Source organism: Aspergillus wentii (assembly GCF_001890725.1).
Source record: "Aspergillus wentii DTO 134E9 unplaced genomic scaffold ASPWEscaffold_2, whole genome shotgun sequence".
Classification (NCBI taxonomy): Eukaryota; Fungi; Ascomycota; class Eurotiomycetes; order Eurotiales; family Aspergillaceae; genus Aspergillus; species Aspergillus wentii.
Genome location: NW_024467833.1, coordinates 1709146 through 1734097, shown reverse-complemented (window position 1 = coordinate 1734097; position 24952 = coordinate 1709146). Strand labels below are relative to the sequence as shown.

General features: G+C 46.7%; 9 protein-coding genes across 9 annotated transcripts; 3 read left to right on the top strand and 6 right to left on the bottom strand.

Annotated features, from left to right (window-relative positions):
• Positions 1–40: 40 nt before the first annotated feature.
• Positions 41–1308, bottom strand: ASPWEDRAFT_180212 (uncharacterized protein). The gene is made up of 2 exons (XM_040831829.1): positions 879–1308; positions 41–821 (listed from the first exon to the last, which is right to left on the bottom strand). The coding sequence occupies exons 1-2, from the start codon at positions 1165–1167 to the stop codon at positions 178–180; spliced, it is 933 nt and encodes a 310-aa protein (XP_040692369.1). The 5' UTR covers positions 1168–1308; the 3' UTR covers positions 41–177.
• Positions 1309–3454: 2146 nt separating this feature from the next.
• ASPWEDRAFT_168588 (uncharacterized protein) lies at positions 3455–4530 on the bottom strand (the record flags this gene model as incomplete). The annotated part of the gene is made up of 2 exons (XM_040830313.1): positions 3455–4428; positions 4470–4530. The coding sequence occupies 2 exons, from the start codon at positions 4528–4530 to the stop codon at positions 3455–3457; spliced, it is 1035 nt and encodes a 344-aa protein (XP_040692368.1).
• A 228-nt stretch (positions 4531–4758) lies between these two features.
• On the bottom strand, positions 4759–7986 carry ASPWEDRAFT_168587 (uncharacterized protein; the record flags this gene model as incomplete). Its single annotated transcript, XM_040830312.1, has 3 exons — positions 4759–5289; positions 5357–6209; positions 7520–7986. 3 exons carry the CDS (start codon positions 7984–7986, stop codon positions 4759–4761), a joined length of 1851 nt encoding a protein of 616 aa, XP_040692367.1.
• A 2216-nt stretch (positions 7987–10202) lies between these two features.
• Positions 10203–12436, bottom strand: ASPWEDRAFT_180209 (HET domain-containing protein; the record flags this gene model as incomplete). The annotated part of the gene is made up of 3 exons (XM_040831828.1): positions 10203–11217; positions 11264–11680; positions 11756–12436. The coding sequence occupies 3 exons, from the start codon at positions 12434–12436 to the stop codon at positions 10603–10605; spliced, it is 1713 nt and encodes a 570-aa protein (XP_040692366.1). The 3' UTR covers positions 10203–10602.
• A 1082-nt stretch (positions 12437–13518) lies between these two features.
• Positions 13519–14532, bottom strand: ASPWEDRAFT_340114 (uncharacterized protein). Its single transcript, XM_040833910.1, has one exon. It carries the CDS (start codon positions 14367–14369, stop codon positions 13665–13667), a length of 705 nt encoding a protein of 234 aa, XP_040692365.1. The 5' UTR covers positions 14370–14532; the 3' UTR covers positions 13519–13664.
• A 1545-nt stretch (positions 14533–16077) lies between these two features.
• On the top strand, positions 16078–17792 carry ASPWEDRAFT_65672 (uncharacterized protein; the record flags this gene model as incomplete). The annotated part of the gene is made up of 3 exons (XM_040838808.1): positions 16078–17324; positions 17383–17510; positions 17786–17792. The coding sequence occupies exons 1-3, from the start codon at positions 16326–16328 to the stop codon at positions 17790–17792; spliced, it is 1134 nt and encodes a 377-aa protein (XP_040692364.1). The 5' UTR covers positions 16078–16325.
• Positions 17793–18269: 477 nt separating this feature from the next.
• Positions 18270–19939, top strand: ASPWEDRAFT_36368 (uncharacterized protein). The gene has a single exon (XM_040834438.1). It carries the CDS (start codon positions 18406–18408, stop codon positions 19546–19548), a length of 1143 nt encoding a protein of 380 aa, XP_040692363.1. The 5' UTR covers positions 18270–18405; the 3' UTR covers positions 19549–19939.
• Positions 19940–20981: 1042 nt separating this feature from the next.
• ASPWEDRAFT_340074 (uncharacterized protein) lies at positions 20982–21360 on the top strand. Its single transcript, XM_040833909.1, has one exon. It carries the CDS (start codon positions 21016–21018, stop codon positions 21220–21222), a length of 207 nt encoding a protein of 68 aa, XP_040692362.1. The 5' UTR covers positions 20982–21015; the 3' UTR covers positions 21223–21360.
• Positions 21133–24952, bottom strand: ASPWEDRAFT_36367 (uncharacterized protein). Its single transcript, XM_040834437.1, has one exon. It carries the CDS (start codon positions 24897–24899, stop codon positions 21498–21500), a length of 3402 nt encoding a protein of 1133 aa, XP_040692361.1. The 5' UTR covers positions 24900–24952; the 3' UTR covers positions 21133–21497.

The following is a 24952-nucleotide window of genomic DNA, read 5'->3' as shown; positions in this document are numbered from 1 at the left end:
ACGTGGATATGTATCATTGTCATCAATGTCCAGTAGAGGAGGAAGTTTAGCTATATTGCGTAGCTGATATATTCTTCAAGTCAGTTTGGTCTTGTTCGTAAGTCATTGCCTCAATTTGCATTGGTGGATGCGTCTATATACAATATTATTTGACATTATTTATATTCAATGGTATGATCATCTCTTCGTCCGAAACGACGTGCGAAGCGATGTTCGAATCGACTTCCGCCCTGACGCATCCAGTTCAGCGTCAATTTCAGTAGCAGGCATCTCCGCCGGCTCCGCTTGCAGCTCAGCAATATAATTTTGGCGTCGGTGATCTGGATGTGCATAACGAGCTGCAGAGGCCGCAGCAGCAGCCGCATTATACTCTTCCATCTGTTTCACCATAGTCCTTCTCTTTGCGCGTTCCCGGAATGCCCAACCCCCCATGATCATCGCCATAATGAAGAGTGGTGCACCAACACCAGCACCCACTGCGACGAGTTTGCCAGTATCTTCCTCCGCGGGAGTGGATGATGATGTATCGGCAGGACAATCTGTTACAACGGGGGCCGTACTGCTGGTCTCGCGGCTAGTGACAGTTCCAGATGGAATCGAGGTGGTACTCGTGGCCCCAGAGGTCGGAACAGCAGTTGCAACAGTTTTGTAGATGAAGCTGTCATGTAAAAGGCCGAGGGTAATCATGGCTCCGTTGTCTGGGCCTGTATCGCTTGTCGTATTGCATGGTACGCCTCCGTTGTTTCCACACCAGAATGCATTCGGTGCGTCTCTGCCAAGGCCTTCACACGGCCAGATATTCACAAATCGGTTTGTAGAGCCTGGAGATGGTTTGTTAGTATGGGCAGTGATCGATCATAGGCGTCAAGGTAACGAACCTTCCATGTCTTTACAGTAGTCCGGGCAGATGTTCGTGTCGGTCCAGCCTCCATAGCAAGCTCCTCGGTAGGGCAAACCAGCACCCCCAAAACACAGACCGCTCGTCAAACACACTTCGTTCTCCAAGCAGCAGGCGCTCTTTGATGCGTTTGGATCACACGGATAGTAGTTGGCTGCAACGGTGCCATCTGGATATGTACAGTTTTTCTGTATGCTCGGAGAGGGGAATAGCGATAGAGTCAACAGGAAGGTGAGGACCCAAGCCGAAGACGTGCACAGCCTCCCCATTCTGAGTATATTATTCGCAGGAATGACCGTGGAAGGAAGAGAAAGACAAAAGACGCATGACAGAAAAGCGCGACGGGCTGGGTTGGCAATCCGCCGGGGGAATCAGCAGTTTTAACAAACCGCCGCACAGGACCCGCCCTGTGTGACGGACACACATCCTGCCTGACGGGGCTGGCAAGAAGGGTCTTTTTGAGGCCAATGGCCGAGGGCAAACACCCCGCTCGAGTGGTGATCGGGCGCTTAAAACCTTGGGCGGCTACATACACTCTATACAGGGGATCATGCGCGCTGATTGGGTCGGTAAATGCGCCAAGACGCCAAATGTTTGAGATAAGATAGCATTGGCGAATCAGCAGCTTTTATCTACCCGTGTGGGTCTGCTTTTCTTTGTTCGCGATGCTTGTCTTTCCGACTGTCAGGGCCCTTTTTTCAGTCAATATTTCGATCAAATAATTGCGAAATCATATTATCCAGGATATGGCTGTCAAAAGCTCATTTAGATGACAGGATCATTTAGCGCGATCATCTTTCCTAATATGTGCCCTCCTTGATTTCTTTTTATTGGTGACACTGATGGCTACACTACGGATGCAGACCTCCTGCGCCGCAGGGTCGAAAAACCACCTACTCGACCACGCTAACCACATACAGCATGTGCAACTGGGATTTTCCATTTTAGTCTGTCACCGTAACTAGCTAGCAGTTGTGATGCTCGTGTTTGTGATCGGTGATAAATTTGGAATAATTCGGCAGAACTGCGGTGTCCCTCTAATCTTGAGAATTTCCCTACTCCTCATTTCCTCCTTTACTCAACTAATTGTATACAGTCCCCATGAAATCCCAGATAATAATAACTCCATTCCCAAACTTTCTTGTTTATCAGCTGAGACTTTGGGACTACGGGGTATTAGAGGTGGTCTTGCATAATTTATCACAAATTAAGCCATATTTACAACTCCATCTACAGCGCCATTTTTATCTGCAAAAAGGGGAAGAATCAAATCACCGCCTATTCATGAGTAGATCATTGTTGTTATGAGCACTCGAGTCTCCTCGTCATCACTGAGTTAGCGAAACGCTTCTGAACACGAGCCGCAGATCAAAACGAAAGAGACGGGAAGCACCTTGATTCCAAAATGACAGGCTTAAATTACTCAATGTAACGCTGCCCGGCCGGTGAAATTTTTTCTCTTCGCTCTGATTGGGTTCCAGACTGTCGGGTCGGCACAGCGCCTGCGTATGCCGCTTCGATGGAGGGACGATTGGCTGCATTGATCCCGTGTCAGAATGCGTTGGCAATGCTAGATCGAGCTGCAGGGATTCACGATGTCATTGGGATTGCGAGTAGGGCTGATTCCAGCCACATGTTACAGGTTCGTAGGGTGTCGGCCAAGATCACTCCGGCGTAAACTTCTTTGAGCATTCTTCCCGCGCTTGACACGCGCTTCTCAGTCTTTAGGGTGTATGAATCTGATGTTGAAACATGAAATGATTCAGCCTTATCCTTTACCCTTGGAGAATGTCAAATATCCGTATCATAATGTTGCCCTCGATTGCCAGCGATTGTGCTAAATATATATCCGCATGTCTATGTGACCAAAGTGAAAACAGAACCTTCATTTTACCAGAAATAATTGGAAAGAAAGGTCAGATCTACCGCTGGAAGTAAAGGATCAGCTGTTTTTCTTAGAAGTTAGATATGGGATCATATACACATTGGGCCAAGTCATCAAAGTAAGACAGGTAAAGGGCGCTTCCATTGTCGTCGACAAATTATACGCCCTCAAGTTACTGTTATGTAGTGTCGCACTTTCATTATATGATTCAAAATATACTGCAAACTGTATGATTAAAAAATATTCTCGATCTCTCCAGACCGAATTTTTCTTGGGTGCTTTCAATTATATATCTCAGGTCAAGCCCGCAACAGTTTAGATTTCCATTGGTGCAGACTCCCGCAACACAACAACATCTATCAGAGTAAGCCTGACCTCACCGTAAAATCCCTTACATAAGTAGTCCCCCATCTTGCACGAGTTTTCCTGACATCTCTCCTACAGAGTGTTCGTAGAATCTAGACCTCGCGGAAGATGACTATACCCAACAGGAACTCTCCAGAAGAAAGAGTCGGCCACGCGAGATGCCAAGAATACCTGACGCGACCCACAGTTTGCCCTTTGAGGCCAGACCCACTCCATGTGTGCCAATCTGACAGCAGGAACGGCGAGATAAGCTTAGATTGGACATAGATCTGACATGTCAAGCATCAATTTCATTATATGACCTGTCAATCAACCTTAACACCAGACTGTCGACTGCTATTATCCCGATAATCCTTCAAGATAGACGTAGGTTTCCCAGAATATCCCACCTTCTCCATCCACTCGCGAACACTCTTGACCCGCGTCGGCAAGATCTCATCCAGCAATTTATAATCCCGTTTCGTCAACTCGTCTTTCCAGACATTCCAGAACCCGGAGAAGTTCTCTCGATAAGTAAACAGCGTCGTATCGAGCGGATCAACCGAATGGCCCAGTTTCGCGTCCGGTTCTGAAAACACGCCCAGCCGGAAATACTCATCCAGTGTCACGTCCTTATACACTGCTTTCTGGCCCGTGAACTCCGTAAACGCCACAGCGAGATCCTTCCACCCGATATCCTCCGTCGCAACATGCAAATTCAACCCGTTACTCCGCGTAGGATGACCAACAATCCACCGTGCATACCACCCATAATCCTCCAAATGAATAAGCGGACACCTCGCCGTCCCCAACGGTGCCGCAAAAACCAACGTCCCCGGATCCCCCGGGTCCGGAAACGGGCGCAACATCTCCGACAATCCCTCGAGGTACATACACGACGTGAGAATCGACCACGCCATCGACTCCGTCGTCTGCGCGGCGATAAACTCCGCCACCTTCCCCTTTGCGTCGAGATGGCCGCACCGGTATTTGCGGTTGAACTGCCCTAGTTTCGACCCGTACTCGAGACTCGCGTAGATGAAGTGTTCGACGCCGAATTCGCGCGCCAGCTCGTACATGCGTAGGCCCCAGTAGATTTCGGATTTCTCGCCGATGGCGAAGCCGTTGGTGTTTACGAAGATGTAGTTCATGCCGCGGATGGCTTGGCAGAGGGTGGGCTCGTCGTAGGGGTTGCCTTCGAAGATGGTTACGCCGGGGAGGGCGGAGAGTTCGTTGGCTTCTTTCGAGGAGGAGCTGCGGGTGAGGACACGGATCGTGTATTCGGAGTCGGAGGCGAAGGCTGGACGGTTAGAATTGCTTTCTGGATAGCTGGGGACGCACCTTTGACGACGGGCACCCCTTGGGCACCTGTTCCCCCTATCACCAGGATTGATTTCTTCATATTGAATTTATAATGTAACACAATCAAATGATCATAGTATAAATGTAGAGCGGGCCCTGAATGCACTGTTATTCGTATGACTGACAGTTCGTTTGTGTATTGTTTATTTATGACAGCATATCTTCGTCATATCATCGTCACGAGTTTTCTTTACAACAGGAACCTCCACCAACATAGATGTCCATAAATCTATGACACTGTCAAAATTCTATTTCCGTATTGAGTGTATTAAGTTGGAGCATCATCACCCTCGGTTTCCAAACGCCCCTCAAGCACATTTATAGCCTGGTATTCATAGAGCAGCTCACGTGCTCGCTCAATATCAGCCAAAGGATGTTCACTGTCTGGATGTACGAGTCTGAATGGAATATCATGAGGTGCTTCTGAATGTTCAACTCCGCTGTGACGACAGAAAAGTATGCGTGACCATTTTTGACCCTCATCGGCAAAGTCCCCGTAGGCAAGGACCCGCAAATTAGGAAAGCCCTCTGCCCCGAAAGCCCATTTTGCAAAGTCAAACAGTTGGGGTAAACAAATGGTGTCAGGTGGATATAGGTCGACTTTCCCAGGGCCCTGATGTCTTGGTTCGGTTGGAACACATAGACAACGTTTGTAAACAGAAGAAGGAATCAATTTCGAGGGATAGCCGGACTTGATCAGTTCTTGTAAAACATCCTGCGGTGTGTGATAGGTACCTCTCATCCGAAAATGAATAAGTTTGATCGACTCGCAGTCTCTGCCAGAGCCAACTTGCGCTCTCTAGGCACACCCTTGTAAGTATGGCGCAGTATAAATCATGGAGAGCGTTTCAGAAAGGTTAACCTACTACAAAATTAGGTTCTACCCAGATTCCCAAAAGTTCCAGAGCCGGTAGAGTTTGGAGTGGAGGCAGTAGTGGAAACGAATCTCCTAGGACATTATTATCCATTCCTTGCTCCGGCTCGTCTGATGATCGGCAAATAAGTCTTCTCAAGGTCATTTGGTGCGAAGTGAATGGACCCACAGAAGAATCAGGATCGAGATATAAGAATTCCATGTCTGATGTTACACAGAGCTCCTCGAGACCACTAAAAGTTGTCAAAAGCGAAGCAAGATCAGAGCCGAGATTGGCGTTCCTCTCATCGTGAAAATCTGAGAGGTGTAATGTGCGCAGACTGAGATCAATCTTTCTCGAGGCCATAGTTCTCATGAATTCAGGTGTGCCACGACAGGTGTTGAGTTCTAGAGAATGTAGCTTCTTGAGGTCAAAATAGAAAGGATCCGTACCATTCCATAAGCCGACAGGAGTCCTGTGGAGGGATAGATGGCGAAGGGAGGGAAGATAGAAACCCTTGGGGATTTCAACCTCTTCCGTGGATATTAACCCAATGTAACAAAGAATGAGGTGAGGATCCGAGTCCTCCCATCCAACGATATCTCGTACTTCCACCTGAAGACTGGTAAGATGGCATGCGTTATTTTGAATCACTGATCGGAATATTTCAAATTCCTCTTCCCAGGAAATGCCCCGCCACGAAAAGTGTCGCAGTTGTTTGAGGTAGATAAGTCCTTCAATATAGAAGCCATGTCTACAATAGCCGTCTGTGACTAGTGATAAACTCGTAAGAGCTGCCTGGCTCATAGGAATATACCCATATTCACCCAGAATTGAATTTGGAACACAGCAACCCACATGCCATCTGCGGAAAGATTAGCCCACCGACCCAGAAAAATATTCTGCCACCAGTATCAAAGTACCTAAATTCCCGTAGAGTATTAGGTATAACCATATGGAAAAGAAGCTTTGCGTCCCCGGGTACCCGCTCCGTTAGCTGTTCATGTTGCAATTCTTTTTGTGCCACCAATTCAGAGTCTGGATCATCTAACATGCATTGCACATTATTCCAGCATAAATAACGATGTCCCCGAAGGCTGTAGTTAAGCGCTAAATGCTTCAAATATCTCCACGGGGTGATCTTTTTGGCGACCCCGTATTTTGGGAAGTACGTTCTCGTCAAGGTGTGACCGGGTACTCGAAGCACACTTTCACGATATCTGAGGACCAGCGTGTCGTACAGCCTTCTTGTGAGAATTCGATGAAAGGCTTTGGATACGAGGGCGAGATTCTGGAGATCTGTACGAAATGTCTGGGCAAATCAGTTATCCAATGATTAGGTGGGAGGTAATCCATTGATATCGACAAGGCACTCGACATACCCTATCTAGAATCATCTCAATTATTTCCTCCGGTAGCCTCTCCACCAAACGAGCTCATCTTGTCTCTGCTTGATCCTGGTCTAAAAACGAAGACTTTCAGTTAGAGATGACAGTAAATGGAGGATAGGACGAGAAGAGACGAACCATTAGATCTTGGGATTGTATTAATACTTTGATGACGCATTCTACCAGATTTCTCTGGTCAGGCTGAGTGGGAGAGGGAGGTTGTTTGGAGGATGGTGGGGTTGTCGAGGAGAGATGGACTTGGGACTCAAAACAAAGAACAAGGCACCAAGGCACCAACAACAAACGAGGGGATCCCCTTAGTAACCATTTTCTATTCACGCTCTTAATAATGGCTTGCAATTCGATACCTGTCAGAGAAATGAACAGTATATATAATTGACATGATGACGTCTGATATTTACAGGCACTGAATCACAAGTAGATGACAGGACGGAGGGAATAGAAAGCGCATATAACCGAAAAATAAGCATGGCAATAGAAATGAGAAGAAAGACATTATCTTGACTGCCTCAAGACCTTGGATGCTTCTTGAGCAAGTGTTCCTTGAGGTTATCCTTGCGATTGAATGTTTTGCTGCAGCCATCAACATCGCAAGGGAAGGATCGAGGCAAGACATGGATATGTTTGACGTGTCTCAGCAGATCAACATCTCTGCCGAAGTGTTTCTTATAGGTACAGCCTTCCCATCTGCACCTGAAAAGAGTAGTTTGGTTTTTCCTTCAAGAAGAAGTGAGCATGGTTTAAATAATCACTGACTGGAACATACCTGGTAGCTGTAGATTCATCTTTCTGTTGTTCGCTGCCATGGTCAGGACAAGATACTGTTGTATCTTGCGTGACAGATTCTACCTCACTATTGGCGCGGACTGCACATTTATGATGGTAGACAGGAGAATGACTTGTGCCAGGGATATTCTGTTGCGCATCGGTAAAGCTCCCATATCCCATGTTGTATCCTCCGGGGAGCCAGTCTGATCCAAAAGCTAGGTGGTTCGACTCAAGGCCAGCTGCAGCAAGTGAATGATTTATAGGTCCTGTGTTAAAGCTGTTGATTGAGAAAGGTCCCATGTGCATTGGATTGGAGGCAGTATTAGGCAGCATCGTGGCTGAAGTTTGTGACACAAGTCCTTGAGGAATGGACAATTGGTCATCCAGCCATTGGGCGAATGGACCAAAATAACCGTAGTCTGGTAGATCTCTGGGCCAGGAGACTGCGATCGGAGAGCCAGACATGTTTGGCAAAGTTGTCTGCAATGGACTGATATACTCCGGTCGGTGGTGGATGAGGAAACTCGGGTTGATTGGTTGAGGGTGTTGAGTGGATCCCTGTCAAGTGGGTCGGCGGTCGGTCCGGGAGGGAACCGTCGAACGGCCGGTATGTACAAAACGGGGTAGAAAGTAAGAGAATGAATAACGGAAGGTGATAAACAAGAAGAAAGTAAATGGAAAAGTTCAATCCGTTATAATATAGTTGAATGCATTGATCTGTGCAGGGCTAAGATGACCAGACTCTTATTTCTTCGAGGCTATTTCTCTATTTATCATGTCTTATATTAGAGAAGGGAGAAGTAAGATGGAGGGAGAGGGTGTGGTCTTTTATTATGAGTGAAAGAAAAAAAAAAAAAAAGCTGGATGCTAGTACGGCTGTCCAGTGCCTTGAGATTGTCAACCAGAATGGACCAAATAAAATGCAGGAATAATGCAAATTATGGGTCCGGACACCTTTTTTTGGTTTAGTGTTGTCCAACTGCTGCAACCATGGTGGACTTCGATTTTTCCCAAAAACCAAGAAAACGATGTCTGTCTATTTTCGATCGCAAGCCCCATTGACAGCCGACAGCGCCCGGAGTTGATTGGTTGCCTGACGAATAATCCCGGGTCAACCTTCCCCACTCTCGTCCACAGCCTCGTTCCAGGGCAGTCTCCACTCCTCGTCCAGGGCAGTCTCCACTCCTCGTCCAGGGCTGTCTCCAGACCAGTCACGCTGAGGTAGTTTTATGTGCTGTTTCTTGCTCGCTGATGTCCGCCACCTGCCCATGATGGCGGGAATCACGATAGTGCTCTGGAAAGCCACCATTATGGTTTCAGCATTAGCCACATAAGCGTGGCTTGATTCAGCCTGATTGGCTGGACTGAGCAAATCTTTCTGCTTTCAGGTTAGTTGTCAGAATGCCTATTCGCATACTATTTCATTTTTATGCCCCATAATATTGTTCATATAGCAAATTCATGGTAGGTATACAACGCTCTACCACGTTTTATATAATCGGCATCAGACGAGAAAGTATATATACAGAAGCAAAACAAGACGTAGATATCCACCCCCGGATTAGCGACTTTCGGACTCAACGCGGTGGCCTGTGAAATATAATATGCTGATCTAGGATAGTTTATCTCATGCTGTGCCTGCAGGTCTGCTGTTGCGGATAAAAGGACTTTCGGGGGCCGGTTGAGAAGACTTCTTTTTGAATAAATAGACTATCACCAATAGTTTTTTCCGCAGCAAATTGCACCACACCTACAAATCTCTCATAAGGTATACTAACCATGACATCTCTAAGGCATATATCATTTCTTCCATTTAGTACTCTACTTCCAGTTCTTACTAGTAATGCAAATTCCAGCATCTTAAATATCAAGGACATTCTCAGAGACACCATTGCAGCAGGCACAGGCCTAATCTCTATAAGATCATAAATAACCACATTATGAGGTCTAATTTGACTGAAAATATAAACATTATCATTCCCTAGACTATATAGAACAATTATATCATGCTTCTCATCAAACATAGATCTTACTGGAGCGGAAACAATTGGCAAGGCGCATAGGTATCACGCCCACTGTATGGTCGTCCGTCTTCATAGTGGCGGTTGTATGTACAACGATCAGTGATAATAATTGAAATGAGTGTAGATTATATCAGCCTTGTAGGTATTATGCACCGTCTGTAACATAAATTCAAGATCAGTTCTAGATATTTTATATTTTATTTTATTGGTAGATGTGGTTGATGTGAGCTTACGTTGGAATTCTGGATGAGAGGGTAGGATGGGTCGAGGCTCCTGTTGGAAGTACTACGCGGATTGCCAGTGTTATGTGATCTTTTTGGTGTTCAAAAATCCACGCTAGACCACGTTGCAAAGGGGCCTGGGCCGATAACTCAAAGGAAACGGTAGAAAGTGTGGGAAATTAATAGATATCTTTTTTAAACGAGGGCAGAGGGAGGAGACGCGGTCAGAAGAGCTGAAAGTGAGTTCCTCGTGGCTGGGAGCGGCATAAAGAAGCAAAAATGACAGTAGTCAGTAGCGTGTCTCATCATTACAATCACACTTGTCTGGATACATAGCGGGTTGTCGGGTGTTGGTGCCTGGACAGATTTGCAGGGATTCTCTCTTTCTGGCTCTCTTATTGGTAAATTGGTCACGGTGGCAAGGCATATCCAGACCAATCAATAATTGGGTTGGATTATCAAGCCCTCAAAATTTAATATTAACCTTGCCCTACTGTTTGGCGCTCTATCTGAATCTGATGGGATGGATGCCGTTCTAGATACCCTTGAGTCAAGGCTTCACTGCTCTGGCCCAGCACCTTTCCCAATTTCTCAGTGCGAGTAAGTGCAGGCTTCCGCCTCTGGATACTCATCTCCAAGGGTACCTAGAATTCTGTCAACCGGAATCGACCATCAATATACACATAATGCATAATTATGTGACCAGGCACAATTTTGTAGCACGAATGTATTTTGATTGAGATTCCATCCGAGGGATTGGCGTGAGCTGCTCAAAGGTTCTGCAGAAGCTTGACCAGGAGACAAGGCAACAAATCGTGCCTATATAATGCCGTTTCCTAAACAACCTTGAACTCCTCAAAGATATGACCAGCCATCAAAGCTTCACCCTGCATAAAACCGTGAATATACGCTCCTCCAACGAGCTGATATTGGCTTTTCTTGCCCGTTTCTCTCAGAATGAGGGGCACGCGCGAACCAGATACAATCCATACCGAGTCTCCTTCCCGTACGGATGTTGTCGCAAGGCCGAGATAGCCTGCGCTGGTTCGTAGAAGCCTTGTTTGCGATGAATAGCGTAGTAAAGCACTGTACTCGGCGGCTTCTAGAAGGTCGCCGTTCACTGGTTGAGTCGAATTTTCGCTGTTTTTGAGCGGAAGATAGCCTGCTGATTCTGTTTCGTGCGGCGAAGCAAGCTGGTATAGTCCTTGCAAAAAGGAATCTCTCTCTACCGATGGAGGCTGGCCTTCCCACTGCCGTATAATTCCAATCACCCAATGATGGAATGCAGCCTTGAATTCCTGTGCAGCCGGATATGTTCCGCGTTGAGGAGCTCGGCCAGCTGTGTCCGTGATGAGTGTTCTCCAGAACACCTCAAACTTGGATTGTTTTGTGTGATAGATGTCGGGAAGAGTTGATAGAATCGCCATCCATTTGGGAAAAAAATGCCGGGCCTCTCCTAGTTAGGGCTTCTTCCTTGGACTCGCCGATCTGAGCGACAAGATCAAGGCAGAACCCGCGCAGAATCAAGGCCGTGTTGGGTTCGTCAATTCCCAGACTTCTGGGTAGGTTTCCTGCAGCTGCGAACCGTTTGTATCCAATCATCCCAAGGCCCAATATCTTTGTGCAGGACCAGTCCGGGACCCAGGATGGGAGGCCTTTCACCCTTTGAAAGTCCTTTCCCTCGCCATGACCCAGAAGCAGTAGATCATCTGTATCTTCCAATATTTGAATTGCCGCTTTCGTGAATGTGGCGACAACAGAAAACTCCCCGTACGTAGGTCGCAGGCGCGGTTTATCCTTTGTGTAATGTTCCTGGAGGCCAAGGAGGGCATATACCTTGTCTCTAGGATCTGAGGATTGAAATTCCCGTCCCCTGGTGAGGGTATATAGGAAGGCCCAGCCCTCTTTCGACGACTGTATCTTGGCATTTGAGTATAGATACAGCGGCAGGGTATGGTTGGAATGCCCTTTGCTAACTATATCACTTACACCCATGTTCAGGAAGTGTCCCCAAGACGTCAGCGTCAAAAAAGCCGACACACCAACAATATCCATCCACTCGACAGAATATCCACCACAATACGCCACAACTTTCTTAGCAAGTGCGAGCTCCTGGATGATCCACGCGCGCTTAAAATAGACGCGTCTCCAGAAATGTCTGAACGAGTCTCGCACCTGCTCGTCGGCAAGGGAGCTTAGGACAGCCGCAAAGTTTTCCGTCTTTTTCATTTTGGGGACATCTAGCGAGTAGTAATCGTGACAAAGACCCCCCAGGCCTTTGATCAAAGTGAACGATTTTTCGGTATGAACGTCCTCCTCGCCTAACCAAGCAAGCACCATGTCGGCTGAGCGGTATATCGTTGCCATGAACTTGACTTGGCTCGCCCTCTCCGCCAGGTCTTGCTGATTGATACAGACAGCATCGATCCAGAAATTCTGCGAATTGAGCTCTACGCTGCGCGCTACCCTCTGCAGAAAGTCGTGTAAATTCTGGGTGACCAGGATAACACGTCCATTGCATCTGATGGGATGGGACGGAACGTCTGTGACCCCTCGAATGCCCGCTTCAGCCGTAGGAGGGCCCCATGTATAGTAGAGAGCGACAAACCGGGGATTATCATACAGATCCACAATATCGAGACTTGATTCAATCTCGCTGTTGCCATTCATGGCAGGGTGGATTTTCAACAGCCTGATCTGACCTTCATGACTCAGAGAGCAATAGTTATAGTGACGATTGGGCAAAGTTGACATAGACATTTTTTATGACACACAGAATATCCCATACAATATCTTGGGGGTATTATTTTAAGTACCTGAAGTATTTAATTACACTTTTCAGGCACAAATTAGAACTACATGGCATTGAAGATGATTGCTGACATCACATGACAGTTGGGCATTGTTGCCATACAGATATACTCTGCCGCCCCCACCAAGATAAGACAGTAGAAGGGATAAAGCGAACTCAGATGGAAGCTATTTTTCCCACATTCAATTCAAGGTTCTTTTAGGTCGGATTTATCCTCATCATGTGTACTCAGGGAGGGTTAATTATTTTCTACCGTCCTTTTATACAATCCCCTTTTGTATATCTCCAAGTACATACGGCCACAGGGTGTGGAGAACAGGGCTTCCCGTCCGCTCAGCCGTACTTAAGCCACACGCCGGCAGGTTAGTAGTTGGGTGGGTGACCACCAGCGAATCCCTGCTGTTGTATGTTTTTCTTTTTTGATATTTTATTGAACGTCGGATGGCGTCTTTAGGTTGTCTACACCCATTTCCATGAAAAGAAGTTGAACCAGGGAAAGGAACCACACCTAAATTCGTGTATACCAGGCTCGACTTGGATAGATCTACGGCGACCCCCGACTTCGATGATCGGCGAGCCATGTTAATGGATACAGTTTCTCCATCCGATAGTGGTTGACTGGTTTCACGACTCCTTCAGCCATGACGATGGCAGTATCTACTACATCTATAACATCATCCACAGACTCACCCTCGCATAAGTGCTCTCGAGCGGGGCTAAAACGGGAATAGGCGTTGGAGTTGTGGCGGGTGCTATCTCAACCATAATCTTGTGCTCTGCTTGATGCGGCGACGGAAACTAAAAACCCTATATCCACAGTCCAGGCCCAGGCCCAGTGGTATTATGGTTTACCTTAAACCAGGACAGGCGCGTTTACAATGGAACAGAATGTAATTTCTAAATCATGAAAACACTATCTATCATATTCTATACCTTAAGTGGCTAGTATAAACATAAAGAAAATAATGTATACTTATGATAGATCAAGTCTTGTAATTAAATCAACTAAAATATACTATGTGAGCAGAGAACTAAGCCAAGCCAACAAGGCCTCATCATAAGGACCGTAACACATCAACAAGAAACCTAGTTTGAGGACGAAGATCCATTAACCCCCTCCTCAATAGCATCCTCAATGTTCTGGATCAAGTCAGTGACTTCACCAATAACCTCATTAACATAGCTGTCAACCCAAGAGATGATGCTGTCAACTTCCTCCTCGATCGCGTTGATAAGAGAGTTGATCTCATCAAGCAGACCCTGGAGCCAGTCATCGAGGTCGTCGCGCTTAGCCTTGTGAGTCTGCGAGCAGGTCTTGCTCTGAAGGGCGTCGACGCGGCTCTTGGAGGCAGCGACGGCGTTGGAGAGACGCTTGAGAGCGGCGGGGGTGGAACCGGCGATAGGGGCGGGGGTTCCAGACGGCACAGCACCGGCAATGGCGCTGGATGCGATGCCGGGGACGGTCTGGTCGATGCTCGAGCCGAAGTTGTTCAGCGAAGCAGTGATGTTGTTCAGCAGGCCGCTGGCACTGCCAGGGAGACCGCTGTTGGTCTTCAGGGCGTTGATGTTGTTCTCCAGACCCTGGACGCGGGGGAGGAGGCTGGACGACAAGGCAGACTTGGACAGGACCTTGTCGACGGCGTTGGGGGTGGAGGCATTGGCCTGGACAGCTTGGATGTTGGTCAAGGCGTCAGCGTACTGCTGGCCCAGAGAGGCAGAGGCATCACAGAAGCCGCTGGCGGTGGCCATGGAGGCAAGGCCAGAAACGAGGAGAAGGGACTTGAACATCATTTTGGCGGTAGTACGAGGAAGGATTGGATAGGTACGGATAGTATGGAGGAGGTTTGATGTGGATGAGGATCAGTCTTGGAAAACAGGCAGGAATATATAGGGCGAGAAAGAAATACCCTCAGACTGTGATGAACTATATCACTGTCGATCTTAAGAATTGTTGAGAAATATCTGTACTCGATAGGATCGATGGAACGTGGCTAGTCTTTAATAGCGTCGCGATAGTGGATTCTTGTGAATCAATCAACGTCAATACATCGCAACTCTGTACCCGGTTTTGCTTTTTCTAAATATTACTTTTTTCTGATGCCATGTTCGTGGAAGGTGCTCCTGGGAAACAATTTCATTTTGTCATGTATAATTGAGAATGGTGTGTAGAACTATCTTAATAGATATTCAATCATCTGCTATTAACAGATGGCTCAAATACTAATGAGTACAGAAACAGGAACCAGGATGTAAGCATGTGCGACAATTTCTCAAATCGACTAGAAAATGACATAGATTTCCTGTGTAGAGTTATGATTGCATAGTGGCCACGCAGCGCTAGAATTGCATAATTAGTCAATAAAAAACAGGGGCTTGATAGACTAATTTATCAAGCGAATTGCAAATCACACAATGATCTAATAAGGCTGGTTGATAATTGCTTATTCTGCTTAGACTTTGATGGTGTGGGTTTCTTCAACCGCCGCTGAAATCAAGCATCAGGATCCTTGGGGGGCCAAAAGACAACGCAGCTTTATATGTGTAAGGTGGCTTTTCTTATAACTGCCGCAGAATTGAGCAAAAACCTTAGGGCATCTTGTTTTGCTTGTGTGGTGCGAAACATTAATTCGAGTTAGAGAGAGTTATGTTAGGGCCCTTCTTATAAGATTAGGTTCTATTTTAACTTATAGTACTGAAGCAAGTGCAACAGGGAAATTGAATAAAAATTTTGAATCACTTAACCAGCAGTTACCCGACTTGGTATGTAAGGTAACATTATTTGGAAGGAACTTTACCTTAGACTAAGGGTCAGAAGGTGAGCTACCCAAACCATTAAACAACCTAGCATGTTTAACTTGTGAACACAACAGCCACAAGACGACCAACATAATTGCTTTAAATATGTAGTCCAACTAAATTATCTTTAGAGTTCCTATCCATGCGCCCAAACTTGCTACAACGCGAAGCCGGGGCAACCCCGTGTCTGAATCATGGCGATTTGTACGATTGCGAAGCTAACCTAGTCGACTAATCTAACTAATTTGATTAGTCAAAAAATAATAAGGATCGATAACTAACCGACCACATCTCATACATAATATTGTATATCGGGCTATCTATCGCTCTATCTTCCCGTCAGATTTTCCCATCTAATAGTGGGTCAGACCCGTCGGGGACCAAACGATGTGGAGTGAAGATTTTTGGGTACAGATCTTGGCATGCGGCTTTGATTTGACATAGAAACCAATTGTATAATAGAAACAGAGCCACCATGCTGTAACTGCGATCAAGAATATGTCCACGTGAGGAACCCGCCAATGGGGGCTGCAAGTTACCCCACAGTTTCCACGGAAGCAAAATCATGCAGGGCGATGGTTTTGCCAAGTAGCATTATGTCATGATGCTCTCGTGAAAGACTATATGCGAATCTCCTTTCTCAACCTGTCTCCTCGTCTCCCTTTCCGGGGTGCCTTATCTTCCTATGTGTATGAGGACAACTTGAAACCAGCCAAATAGGAAGAAATTTGATATGTCACTGTTTGCACAAGAGCGACGAGACATACTGCATAATAAATAGCGCTGTCAAAAACTGGTGTCACACTGTATTTCGGGATCTCATTAAGTTTATCCCTGCTGCGTTTTCCCCGCTGCGTTTTCCCCACATCATCTGCGGGCATTACCACGCAACTACCTGATTAGGAGATATCTGTCTACTTGACCTAATCACGACGACTCACTTCAATTTCTATGGCCAATATTGATCAAACCCCCAGACGAGTGTCTCAGGGAAGCAGATTGGGCGACAGTGATTGTCAAACGCCCAGGCCCCATTATCGGAATATCAAAATTTTTGAAGATGGCACTCACTGCCATGTTCTGAAAGCTCGAAATTCAGGACATCCCTCCAATTGGCTGTGCAATACTTTTGCACGTTTAATGCAGAGATACGGCCCAAAGGGGCCGCCTGCATCCGAAGCGACCAATGAGCCCAGCACGATAGAATCCTTCTCCAAAAAATATGGAAAGTGCGATAAAATCCTCCATTACGGCTCTTCCACCTCGGTGAAATTATATAGTAAGAAAGCCTCGATATTTTCGAGCGATAAAAAACTATACGCGGTCAAAGCCTATCACCGATTGCCTCGAGAACGTATGGATCATTATCGTCACTCCGTAAGAAGCATATCCTCCTATGTCGATCACCCCAATATTGTTCGAACGATAGAAGTTTGTTACAATGAAAGAGGGGATCTTTACGCAGCCATGGAGTATTACGATGGAAGCAGTCTTCACGCCCTGATCGCCGCATCGGGAAAACTTGCAACCGTCGAAGCCGACTGCTTCTTCAAGCAACTTATGCGCGCAGTGTCGTATCTCCATGACAATGGAATTGCACACCGGTATTTGAAGACTGAAAATATTCTTCTCACCATCCATGGTGCTGTCAGGGTTGCACATTTTGATGGCGCGGAGTGGTTGCAAACAGGCTTGCAGCCAATCTCACATGCATGGAGGTGGTCTGGAAAAATACCATACATTGCACCAGAAGAGTTAAAAGAGGCAAACAGCGATTACTATGACCCTAGGGCGGGCGATATCTGGGCTGCAGGATTAATCTATATGGCTATGAGATGTGGTCGACTCCCCTGGAGTATTGCCAGGGAAGAAGAAGATAGAAATTTTGAAGAGTATCTCCGTGCACGCCAGCAGGAAGATGGGTACTTTCCTATTGAGGCATTATGCAAAGTAGGTGTTGGACCGTGTGCATTCCATGATGAACCTTAGGCTAAGTATTACTTACTAGGAACATCGCTGCAACGTGATCTACGCCATGCTGGATCCAAAGCCTCACCGTCGCCTTACAGCATCTGATGCTCTTCAATCGAAATGGATTCATGAGGTTGTGGTATGCAGTGCGGGGGAGACAGGGCAGTAAGTGAAGAATTATAATTATTTCTCATTGATACAGTATTGGCGCTGGATGGTTCTTGTTGTCTGATATCTTTGGATCGACTCAATCTGCATTGTCTATGATAATACGTTTGATATAGCGCATGATATGAGGAGATGTTATGCTTGGAATAGGTAAATCATCTTTCTATTTTTAAATGGCTTTATAAAGCTAGTTTTAAAATTTGAAAACTTCTGATTAAAAATACAAGATAATAATATTTCTTTGTTTTAAAGCTATATATTTTTTAATGTAGCCTATAAGATAGTCAGTCTTGTTAAATACAAATAATCTACAATTTTATCAAATAGAGTTTGACCTGTCACCGAAGAGGAATAGTACGACTACTTCCGGCCCTTCTGGGCTTAGTAGGTCTAGGTGGTCAATCCCAGAAATGGAAATTGTATTCTGCGCGAAAAGAGTTCAGCAATAGCAAGAGCACAGGTCCACCCTCAGATCACTGTTATTGGAATAGCGATAGAAATAAAGATATAAATCAGATGATAGAAATGTAAAAGCTAGGATGACCATTTAATATCAACTGTCGATTATTCTAGACCGTAAAATAAGTCCTCGTGACAAGTTACCCATGGTACGAGTGCTTGACTCTGGGTACCTAGCTCGGATGATGAAACAATAATGCTGTAAGATCTCGACCTCTATAGAACGTGAATACATTGACAATGTATCCAATATCTTGCATGACTGTTCGGCGACTTATATAACTGCTAGATAGACCATGTAAACTCACCCTCGGGTTAAAGGAAGAGCGTGCCACACCATAAGCTTCTTATTCTTCTATTTCGAATACTATCCCTTCTTCATCGCCTTGTAATCTTTGTCTGATCAATTCCCTTACTGAAAGGATTCTTCAAGATGCCCGTGGAAGACTATGGTGTATGGAAATCCTTCCCTATCACATTCAACTTTGAACACAGAGACCCTGGGGATCCTACCCCTCATTTATATCTGTATTTTGTCGATAAGGAGAACAGGATAGAGGAAAACAGAAACCAGTATCCATTACCCCCTTCTGGGGGTGATTTCCCTGGCCAAACTGGACGACATGAAGCGAAGCCCGGTTTGTTCGAAGCGGCCATTAATATCAAATCCGGGTTTAAACCCAATCCATTACTCGCCTTCTGGTACGAGAAAGACTTCAAGCATCCCATAACGGACAGACTTAAGGAGCTTGATACGCCTAAATTTTACTCCCTTCAAGGTCCAAGCGGCCGAGGTCTCGATTACATCCGAAGTAATCTCTTTCAGACTAAATCCGGAAAACTCGTTCCTCATGATACGCCTGAGAAGGGTGACGATATTATCGATTTACTACACCCACTAATGAGGGATGTGGTTGAGAAAAACGCTACCCTCTATATCTTTGGCTCTCGTTACGAAAGCGAAGATGGTATCCATCAGGTTCATATGAACCAGGGCAACTACAAGACGAGGAGCGACAAGTGGTACGAGGAAAATGGTATATTCCAGGATGGTGGTCTCATAATACACTATAGCGACGAACACAATGCCGACAAGGACAAGTGGGTGGCTGTTTTTCTTGCATTTGCGACACAGGCGACCCATACTCGTGACACCCACCCGGAAGGAGTCCCTGTTGGAGATGAAACCTGGTTTGAATATTTGACTTTCCGTCATGCAGACAATGTTCCAAGTAAGGGAGCGCCTGTGTTAATCACCGAGGCTCTAGTGAACCCTGTTGGCCCTGATGGTCAGCCAGGAACAGAAGTCGAAACAGTCACACTTACTAACGTCACGGATGAAAACATCTCTCTTGATACATGGAAAATTCTTAATTCACACGGGGACTTGGAACAAATATGGGGGATAAGTATAGGGGCCAAGGGATCTGCAGTTGTTCAAGTACCAGATTGTCCCCTTTCAAACAACGGTGATACTATTACCCTCCTTGACCCTAATGGGATGAAGGTACATGGAGTTAGTTATAATGCGGCTCAGGCCAGGCGACCGGGAAAACCTGTTGTCTTTTCCATCTAATATTTCAGTCCAGCTTGGAACCTGCTCTGGGGAAAGAAAATTTACGGGTGTCTGACGGGCCCAGGAAAGGCCTAAAGGTCTTTTGTTGCCTTGCTCTTTTATCCTCTTCTTTTCTTTCTTTCTTTGCCTTTTTATCTATGATCTGAAAGTCTGTTCGCTATCCAAAAGTGATTTCACTAGCTCAGATCAGAATGCCACTTTTGAAGTCCACGTTCTTTATATCATGAATTATTCTTCTTTTGGTTTCTTTTATAGCTGGAAAGCTCCAATAATTCCGAAAGCTGAGTATTTACTCGTGGGTTGATGTCAAGTCTTAGGTATACTCTGATGATTACAACTTCATAACCCTTGCCCTTTTTCAATAGGGAATCAAATTAATGAAGTGATCAAGTACATTAATCATATTATCTGGTCTTAGTAATGTATAGTTAGCTATTTGACTTATTCTTAATACTATTATAGACACTCAAGCCGAATTATACGCGAACCATCCTAGTGGACAATCAGACTTATCTTGTCAGAATAAAGGAGAGATTTTCATTTGGACACGGCTGTGATCTGCATTTCATGTCAGAATGATGTACCGGTACAATTTCGCATTGAAACTGGCTCTAACGGCTTCAACAGTGCGAGAGACTATTTTTAGGGTAGCTAAGCCTAGGTAGCTTTAACGCCCAAATAACTCTAGCTTACAATTATTGCTGGATAGACTGATAATGATAGCGTCATACGCTATAGGATATGGAGTTCTTGCTCTAGAAGGTCTGCTGGTTATGGCTTTTAATACGAAGTACACCTACCACTGTTGATTTTACCAAGTCATGTCACCGACCGCAGACTTCAGCTCATTTTGAGTTAGAGGTTTGTTATTGCGTAAGCTATGATAGCACATCTTTTTCAGCTGACGTGGTACCTTTTCCCAGAACGTTAACTGATATTTCTTGCCTGTGTCATGCCCTCCTTGATTAGTTTATCTGGGCGCGAAACCCAGTTCACTAACTTAGTGTCTTTGACAACCTATATTTGCACCATATCGACTTAAAAGCTTATTTCTGACTTTTAAAGAAAGATATGATATATAGTACGTGTTTAGGCTATCGGGTTTCTTACATAGTATTGATGTTAGTTGCCTTAATGACAGGCAATGAAAATTGAATGTGAAAATAGGCTGCTATATCCATAATAGTTCGCCACACAATTCTAATTAGGTTCCTAACCATGGGCTGAGTTGTGCATATTTTTAATAAATTCGCAATGTGACAAGCCACGGATATAGAAGCTATTATTCCAGAAATAGCAAAGCCCATTAGTACAGAACTTCTAGATCTCTTAGCTCCGAACCTTCACTGAACCTAGACTGGTCGATATTTCTGTCGAGGTTCCGGTATCGACATATGCAATGATATCATGCATCATGGAGCACCTTTGATTCCAGTATATCTAATATCCGGCAAACATGCGTCCTGTATGAAGTCCATGTTCTTGACTTATGATTATATGCTAACCTTGCTTACAATAACATTACTATATATCTCACTCTACCAATATCTTATACGAAGACGGCAGTTCCTTATATCAGGATGTGATGTGGTTGGGCCTTCTCAGTCTTCCTTTGTAAATCTCAACTCATCCATGGCTGGGGAGATGTTGGCCAACGGACGGTGGCATATATAGCTGAGAAAAACCTAGACGCTCAGAGTACTCAGCTAATAGAAGATCTCCTTGGTGGAGGAACCGATGATATTTCGGATGCAGCAGTCTGGCCTGATGCGCCTTGGACAACCCTTGCTTGTGTATTTATTACAACGATCAGCTGCTGTCCAGTTCTAAAGGTGCATCATCATTAGGAAATTGTACAATCTGTTAGATACTCGCTACACTCCCTCCCTATTTTAATGAATGTTTATTACACTGCATCTTTCCTTTGATTATTCCACATATGGAAGCTCCTAAACACCACCAAAGACCAAAAGGCTTTGAATATTGACTCTGCCAAAGCCACGTCGATACAGAAACTCGCGGCCACGGTGGACAGGAAACTCGGCCACGACCAGGACATGAACATTTTCTGGACTGATGCCAGCTTCCTCTAAGAGCTGCAATACCGCATACAATGTCTTCCCAGTGGCAAGCACATCATCCACAACCACCACTGACGCGCCCTTGGGGATCGAATTGCGACTCATCTCGATTCTTGTCTCTTTGGAATCGCTGGATCCCGAAGACGAGATATGCGATGCAGATTTGGGGATGGAAAATGTAGGCGGGGGAAGCTTGCCGGCTTCTCGAATGAGCGTCAGGGGCACATCAACCCGCAAGGCCAAAGCCGATGCAAAGACAAAGCCACCGGCCTCACAAGACGCGATCACATCGACTTGCCCCCAATCGCCAATGAAGTGAGAGTGAAGCAGAGACGTGCACAAGGCCAGCCCGCCCGGCTGCTGGGAGATGTCGAGCACATGGCGGAACTCGATGTTTGGGGATGGGAAGTTGGGGATGGAGGGCACCATGCTGACCAGTCGCTGCAGGTCATCATCAAACATTGGAAACAGAAAGCGCTCTGCAAAGCCTTTTGCCACTTCATCTCCAGGAGTGTCGTTGTCAAAGATGAGACTGGGGTGGTAGTCCAACGCTGTTGATTCCGGTTTGATATTGTTCTTTTCGCCGTTGCCATCATGGGAATCATTGCAATAGACCCCTAGGCGGGCCCGCCGTGTACTTCGACTAACTTGAACGCGGACATCGATCAGTCTGCTGTCTGGCACCAAATGTGAGAATGCTACAACTGGAGCCTTGTCTCTCATCCCAGTGATTAGTAACACATCCACATCTACAGCGTCATGAATCACATCTAGAAAATGCTCTTCTGGCAGCCGAGGTCGAAGCTGCACCTGGTCCTGGAAGAATTTCGTCAACGCTAGCCGGTGTTGCTCTTTATAAGCACGGTCACGAAGTAGGAGGTTCAAGTCAGCACCGGTAGCTGTGGCATATTCTCGCTTGGTTGCGTCGCTAATGCTGGCTACACGCGCTGTAAGTCTTTTATTGTACTTGCTAAGCTCGGAGACCCAGAGCCCAGCGCAGTAGTCCTTCCCGGCGCCGCTTTCGCCCGTGACGAGAATGATGACCTTCTGTTTCACCGGCGATGGAAGGAGCGGGCAAGCATAGGGCAGCACATTATGTGGGTCAAGGGTGCGTTTGAGATAGGCCAGACGCCGGCGGTTTGGCCCAAAAGCCCTGGTTGCAAGCACGGCATCTCGAGGGTCTGGCCCGAGATCTGCGCCGTAAACTCCGGCGCTCAAGGGCAAAAGATCCCTGGCAACATTATATACCCACTGCTCAGCGGCTTGAGCGATATCAGTTCCATCTTGGTCGCGGGGCCAGACACCAGTCACCACGCAGGCAAAATCCCAGTCTCGACAGCCGAAAGCAGTGTCATCCGCTGCCACATCACTGACAGCACCACCACCATGCAGGAGATGGAGATAGCAGAAAGGGGAGGGACGAGTCTGAACCGCCCTGACAAGGATATCTGCAACTTCCACTCCTCCTATATCCGTTAGGAATAAACATCGTTTGAATGCGGAGGTCTTGCCACCACCGTGACCGCCGTGCATCTTGGACATGTACATTTCCGCCTCAAACAGACCAACGCAATCCACGGCCTCAGAAACATCACCCGGTCCCAACAATGTGCTGACAGACGTGGAAAGAGGTGTGTCAGCGATGCGTCCACTCGTTGACGATTCGAACATAGTCACGGCAAGATGCATCTGACCAGAATCCCAGAACAGATACGCGTCTGCAGAGCAGTTCCGCGGCTGGTTTCTGGCAATCAAATGATCGAAATCGCGCAGTTTGTGCCTCGCCTCGAGATTGTCACTCAGCGGGAAAACCCAGTTTCGAACCAAGTGCATGGGAGCCGCATAAGCTTTGAAAGTAACGCTAAGTACAATGCCAAAGTTGGTCCCAGCGCCCTTGATTGCCCATAAAAGTTCCTTTTCATTGTCTGGGCGCACCGCACCGACTGGCCGATGCCGCTCTGGGACGCAGCCGACACACAGGATCTCGCTGGAGTCGACGGTGACCATGACAGCACCAATGATGGCGTCGCAAGAGAGCTTGTGTTGCCTGGACAGGTGCCCCATACCGCCCTGTAGCCATAGCCCTGCGCCTACACTTGGACGGGCTCCCAAAGGCACTGTCAGGCCAGCTGCCATGGTCTTGTGGATGATATCCCCTGTCTTGCAGCCGGATTCGGCAACTACCACAGAACCATCCCCAGCTGTGAGAAGATGGACTTGGTCAAAGGCAGCCATGTCGACCGCGACGACGTTGGGCCACAAACACTGGCCGCTGTGCCCTCCACCAAGAACAGTCAGGCCGACCTCATGCTTTAGCGCCCATTGAATGCACTGTTGGACATGTCGAATCTCTGTCGGTTGAACAATACAAGCACAGCCATGGAGACTGGCCTCGCGGTTCTTCACTTTCTTATCCCCTTCCCAAGGCACCTGTGCCGTCAACTCTAGCAGAGACGTTGCATGTCGGGTAAACGCTACCATGGTGCTGGGCGAACTGAACAGGAGATCGCCTGTGTGGGGTTTCTCACGACGGCCCAGATCGCGGCACACTCCACGCCACTCGACTAGGATAGCCTTGTCCGCCTCGGTATCCTGCGGAGCAAACCCGGCGATGAAGGCAGCGAAGTTATTTAGCACGGCGTCCTCATCTGCAACCCGAACAATCCCGGTAGGGAAAAGGGTCGTTCGATGGCATAGCAATCTTTCGAGGTGCAGGCTCTCCCTGCGATGGAAAACCACCACCATTGCGCCTGGTCGTTCGACGAGCATCTCCAGCGCCTTTTCGATGAACTTTTCTCTGGGTTTCATGCCGTACATGCTGTGACAAAATAGAATCACGTCGAATTTCTCATCAACATTGTTGCTGTCCAGACTGTATGGGACTTGATGGATAATGGGCGGGCTTTCCAGACAGGGCAGCGGGCAATCTGAATCCACAGAGCCACAGAGCCATTCTTTCGCCTTTGTAGCAAACAGGGTATTTGGCTCAAATGCAATGTATTTCGTGATCTTCCGTCGTTGAGAGATGGGAAGACATCCCAGTACACTTTTCGGGCCGGGTCCGATCTCTAGCACTGAGATATCGAGACGCGGATTAAAGAGGGGAGCCAGCAGATGAGAAAGCTGAGAAACAATAAACTCTTCATATTCTAAGCCCTGCGAAAAGATATTGAAGCCTTCGGCGTACTGTGCGTCCGAGAGATACTGCTTTGGGGCTGATCCCGTGGCTGTCTGCCTCAGGGCCGCTTTGAGGGAGGTGAGCGTAACCATGGCCACAAGGAAGAGAATGTAGATGGAGGAGAGTTGTGCTGACCAGCCAGTTT

What these genes read in the sequence shown, in the direction of transcription:
- ASPWEDRAFT_340074 (XM_040833909.1), top strand. Translation starts at nt 21,016, where the DNA reads ATGAAGTCCATGTTCTTGACTTATGATTATATGCTAACCTTGCTTACA.
- ASPWEDRAFT_36367 (XM_040834437.1), bottom strand. Translation starts at nt 24,899, where the DNA reads ATGGTTACGCTCACCTCCCTCAAAGCGGCCCTGAGGCAGACAGCCACG.
- ASPWEDRAFT_340114 (XM_040833910.1), bottom strand. Translation starts at nt 14,369, where the DNA reads ATGATGTTCAAGTCCCTTCTCCTCGTTTCTGGCCTTGCCTCCATGGCC.
- ASPWEDRAFT_180212 (XM_040831829.1), bottom strand. Translation starts at nt 1,167, where the DNA reads ATGGGGAGGCTGTGCACGTCTTCGGCTTGGGTCCTCACCTTCCTGTTG. An exon ending in CTACTGTAAAGACATGGAAG is followed by an intron (nt 822 to 878) that starts GTTCGTTACCTT and finishes AACCATCTCCAG; the next exon opens with GCTCTACAAACCGATTTGTG.
- ASPWEDRAFT_36368 (XM_040834438.1), top strand. Translation starts at nt 18,406, where the DNA reads ATGCCCGTGGAAGACTATGGTGTATGGAAATCCTTCCCTATCACATTC.